General features: G+C 58.0%; 1 protein-coding gene across 1 annotated transcript in view; it reads right to left on the minus strand.

The window, feature by feature from the left end:
• KIAA1024 (KIAA1024 ortholog) overlaps positions 1-468 on the minus strand; it is a 40,168-nt gene extending 39,700 nt beyond the window's left edge. The window contains exon 1 of the mRNA XM_014529201.1: positions 4-468. Coding sequence (XP_014384687.1) covers positions 4-325 — 322 coding nt within the window. The 5' untranslated portion in view covers positions 326-468. The remainder of the gene's footprint in view (positions 1-3) is intronic.
• Between the last annotated feature and the right edge of the window lie 4,855 nt (positions 469-5,323).

Genomic DNA, 5,323 nt, shown 5'->3' on the forward strand with positions numbered 1-5,323 from the left:
CGCCGGGGGGCAGCCTCTCCCTGGCCGCGCCCCCGGTCATCTGGATGAGGTTGAAGATGGTGACGATGTCGGCCGCCACCATGATCTTCTTGGACTGCTGGTTGTTCCCCGGGCACTTCATCTTGTCCTTGAACAAGGTGGCGGGGAAGCCGGGGTCCAGGCAGGCCGTGTAGAAGAGCACGCTGCGCAGCCGGGCGAGCTGCGGCAGGTCGAAGCGGGCGCACAGCGACTTGCACAGGTCCTGGTAGGACACGTTGCTGTGCTTGCTGTCCAGCTCCTCCAGGATCTTCACCAGGAACAGGGAGGTGTCCGGACCGGCCTCCATGGCTCAGGACGGACGCCCAGAGGCTCGCCGACGGCACGGAACCTTCCAGCCAGCTCTATAGCGACAGCATCGGAAAAGAGAGGGCGGAAAAGAGGGATGTTAACACCAGTGGAGTTTTAACTCAAGCTTGTTGTCAACCACATAAAGAAATGCTAGGCCCTGGCCAGTTTGGCTCGGTGGATAGCGCATCGGCCTGCGGACTGAGGGGTCCCAGGTTCGATTCTGGTCAAGGGCATGTGCCTGGGTTGCGGGCACATCCCCAGTGGGGGGCGTGCAGGAGGCAGCTGATCGATGTTTCTCTCTCATCGATGTTTCTGGCTCTCTATCCCTCTCCCTTCCTCTCTGTAAAAAAATCAATAAAATATATATTTAAAAAAGAAAAAAAGAAATGCTAGGGCCCGGCCGGCGTGGCTCAGTGGTTGAGCATCGACCTAGGAACCAGGAGGTCAGGGTTCGATTCCCGGTCAAGGGCACATGCGGGCTCCATCCCCAGTGGGGGGCGTGCAGGAGGCAGCCGATCCACGATTCTCTCTCAGCATCGATGTTTCTTTCTCTCTCCCTCTCCCTTCCTCCCTGAAATCAACAAAAATGTGTTTTATAAAAGTGCTGCCAATACGTCTCTTCGGCGTGGTTTGTAATAGAAAAAGTCAGCGATAATAACCTCTGCATCCAATTGGTTACGTAACAGTGTAGTCCGCGGAGATGATGGGATACCAGGCAGCGTTCATAAGTCACAGGGTTGCAGAAATAGAGTGATGGGCAGGTTTGGTCTTTACGGGCCTCTTCTGAAGTGGAAAAGCATGCCACCAAACGACATGTTGTCATATGTCAAATTCTCTCTGTCTCTGTATGTAAACACACGCTCCCTCTCTACTGAAATGCTAACAGCAATTGTCCCTGCGTGCTTTCTTCTTCCTTTCAGGTCTGTGTCACTTAAAAGTTCTGATTTTGTGATTTTTCTAAGCAAAAAAAATCAAGAGGCCCGGCCAGCGTGGCTCAGTGGTTGAGCGTCGACCTAGGAACCAGGAGGTAAGGGTTCGAGTCCTGGTCAGGGCACAGGCCCGGGTTGTGGGCTCCATCCCCAGGGTGGGGCGTGCAGGAGGCAGCCAACCCATGGTTCTCTCTCATCAGTGATGTTTCTATCTCTCCCTCTCCCTTCCTCTCTGAAATCAATAAAAATATCCTATATAATAAAAGCCTAATATGTTCAGTGCCTGGTTGACCGGTCGGCCGTTCAACCAATCAAAGCCTAATATGCTAAAAATATGCTAAGGCCGCTCAACCGCTCGCTATGACATGCACTGACCACCAGGGGGCAGACGCTCCGACTGGTAGATTAGCTTGCTGCTGGGGTCCCGCCGATAGGGACTGAGCGAGACGGGCCGGACATGCCCTGGAGCCCTCCCAGGTCCCTCCCTGGCCCAGATCACTCACTGGTGGGGTCCCTCGGCCTGGTCTGCACCCTCTTGAAATCCGGGACCCCTTGGCGATGTTCAAGAGCCGGTTTTGGCCTGATCCTGCAGGCCAGGCCGAGGGGCCCCACTGGTGCACGAATTCATGCACCGGGCCGCTAGTATCTTAAACAAGAGAAAGAAATCCTCAGGGGGAAGATTACACGCGAATGAAGCCCACACGCAGGTCGGTAACGGAGCAAGCCTCGGCACGAAGGCCGGCATCGGGGCAGAAGGAACCGTGTGCGTAAAGGCCCCAAGACAGAAACCTAACTGGCCTGTGTGGTTGGGCATCGAGGCCCTTCATAAAACAGGAAAAGAAACCGTATCGATGCGTATAATAAGGTGTGGCCCCCTTACCCCTGGGTGGGGACTACGCGGTCTCAATGCCTTCTGGGAGAGGGCTGAGTGTCCATTGTGGTGTTTCCCAAACTGGGGTCCACGGAACCCTCCGGCTCCGCGGGTTCAGCCTAGAGAGGATGGAGTTTCAGGAATGAAGAAAGACCGGCCGTCTCGGAGGTCCGATCCGATTCTCCAAAAGGATCCCTTTCTGGACCCAAATGTCTCCAGGAGCAGCGTCCCCCCTGCCGAGGCCGGGCTCAGGTTCCACGTGTGCGGAAATAGGAGTGGCCAGAGGGAGGTGCTCGATTCGCTTGCCCTCTCTCCACCTCCAGCCCCGCCTAGGGCAGCCGCCTGCTGATCTCTGACCTCCCAGGAAGGGCCGAGGCCCGGGACCAGAGATGAGGACAGCGGGACGCGGGAGGGACAGACGGATATACCTCTTTCTCTCCTGCCCACGGGAGCGAAAATGTGGGCCGACAGCGTGAGAACCCTCTGGCTCATTCTTCATTGAGGAAGTCCTCCCGCCTCCTTCTTTACATTCTCAGAGGCGAGCTGTTTTCCTTTCTCTTTTTTCCCCCTCATTTTTTAAGCTGTTTTTCTGTTTTGTGTGTTGTTATTTTTTTTTAATACATTTTTATTAACTTCAGAGAGGGAGGGAGAGGGAGAGATAGAAACATCCATGCTGAGAGAGAATCACGGATCGGCTGCCTCCTGCACGCCCCACACTGGGGATGGAGCCCGCAACCCGGGCCTGTGCCCTTGACCGGGCATCGAACCCTGACCTCCTGGTTCACAGGTCGACGCCCAACCACTGAGCCACACCAGCCGGGCCCCTCTTTTCTTTTTTTTCTTTCATTTGCACCGAGCCCGCAGGTCAGCTCCAACATCTAAGCCCCACGTGTCCGTGGGGAAGGCCATGGGGGGGAGGGGGGGGTTAGGTACATGGTCACAGAGGACCGTGGGACCTCGCTCCAGCCAGTTGGAGAAGAGACGTGACCACGTGGCTGGAGCCAGCGGAGAGCAGCCCCTGCCCCCTCCCTCTGTGGGCACCCCGCCCCCCAACAGCCGGCAGCCCCAGAGCCCGACCGACAACACCGCTTTCTGCTCCCCATTTGTCCTGGTTCGAGGAAGGACTTATTGGGGGGATCCCGAGGGAGAAACCCCCAGACCGGTTCTGTGTGCCGTGGAGAGAGGCGGGCAGGCAGGCAGGCGCCCCCCCCCCCCGCCCCCCACTGGAACGTAGATTAACTCAAAGAGTTAATTAAGTCCCATCCATTCCGAATCCGGCCCGGCCCGGCCAGGAGAGAGAAGATGGCATTATATATGTAAGATCCAGAAAGGGCTCCCGCCCGACAAAGAACCCTTTGTCTGCCTTCCAAGTATTAAGGGCCTCAGATCGCTCCCTCGCCAAACTCATCAGAAATGCAAATAAACAGATGGAGTCTCTCTCGGGCGACTGACATTTACGATCCCAGGGCCCCGGATCCGCGCGGACCTTTCGGACGCGCACAGCAGAAGCGGACTTTATTTGTCAGACATTGAAGACGTTCCCCTGCAGGCCCCAGTCGCCTAAGAAAATCTCTACATTTGTTCTTTCTGCGGACTCCCCTCCTCCCCCCGCTCCACATTCCTCGGATAAACAGGAAGAAAGCCGATGAAAGAGGGTACACCTGTCCCTCCCGGACCAGGCGGCCTACTCCCTCTGACCCCCTTCTCTCTTCTTTCTTTCTTTTTTTAAAATATATTTTTATTGGTTTCAGAGAGGAAGGGAGAGGGAGAGAGAGAAACATCCATGATGAGAGAGAATCATGGATCGGCTGCCTCCTGCACGCCCCACACTGGGGATCGAACCCCCAACCCTGCATGTGCCCTGACCGGGAATCCAACCGTGACCTCCTGGTTCACAGGACAGCGCTCAGCCACTGAGCCACGCCGGTCGGGGCCTCTTCTTTCAACGGGCCCCCAGACACTGCTCCCATTCTCCCAGGGACCAGCGGCCGGAGCTCCTGGTAAAAGACCTCGTGTAGCCACGGCTCCGCTGGCTCCTCTGCCTGCAGGCCAGGCTCCATCCATCCACGCCGGTGGCCACGGACACGGGAAGGAAGGAGGGGCACCTATCCCCCGTCCGTCCTCACCCCTCCACGCGGGAGAGGGGGGATCGCAACAGCTTGTTTGCTGGAAAAGGGGTGCCTCGCCGACCACGTCCACCTCTGCCAGGCTCCCCCTGTCATGCACTGGGAGAGCCAGCAGCCAAGCGCCCAGCCACAGCCCCGAGGGCGGCAGCATGGACCCTGCCACCTGCCAGCCACCTCGCCCATCATGGAGAGCAAGGGTCCGAAGCCCTGGGGCGGGGGGCTGAGCCTGCGACCCCCCCTCCCAACTGCAGACTCACAGTTTAACCCGCTGAGGTCTTCCCGCAGAACAAGGCCACACGGAGCGGGGTCACAGTGAAACCCCTTCAGATGCCACCAGGAGCCCCAGCAGCCCACAGAAGCAGGTGAGGGATGGCTGTGGGGGCTGGGCCGCCCCGGGAGCCTGGTGGCAGGTGGTGGGGTGCCCGGGCTGGACCGCAGGTGAGTGCACCCCTGGTCCGAGAGTACAGTTGAGCGTCCCATCTCCTCGGTAGGAACCACGCTCCGGTTCCACGAGGACTCGACTGGAAATCTTGCCTGGAGACCCGGCTGGCCCTGGCCGGTGTGGCTCAGTGGATAGAGCGCCGGCCTGAGGACGGAAGGGTCCCGGGTTCGAGTCCGGTCAAGGGCACATGCCCAGGTGGCAGGTTCCCCGGCCCTGGTCGGGGCGCGTGCAGGAGGCAACCCATCCATGTGTCTCTCTCACATCGATGTTTCTCTCTGCCTCTCCCTCTCTCTTCCACTCTCTCTCTAGAAATCAATGGAAAAATATCCCCGGGTGAGGATTCACCAAAACAAAAAAAAAAAAAAAAAAAAAAAAAAAAAAAAGGAGGAGATCTGGCCGCTGGTCCTGGGGTTTGTCCACTTCCCATCTGACTCCGCGGGGGAGTCAGGCCCTCGGCACCCAGAGCCTGTCTCCTGGCCCCTCCCCATACCGTGTTCCAGACGCGAATTTTCAGCCACGAAAACTTGCCCCGCGCTGCAGGCTCCCTTTTCCACTGTTTCTCTCCCCCCAACCCCTGATCCGTCCACCCGATTGGCTCAGCCCTGCACCCCCAGGAAGGGCCCGGGGT

This window comes from Myotis brandtii, unplaced genomic scaffold (genome assembly GCF_000412655.1).
Source record: "Myotis brandtii unplaced genomic scaffold, ASM41265v1 scaffold1166, whole genome shotgun sequence".
Taxonomy (NCBI): domain Eukaryota; kingdom Metazoa; phylum Chordata; class Mammalia; order Chiroptera; family Vespertilionidae; genus Myotis; species Myotis brandtii.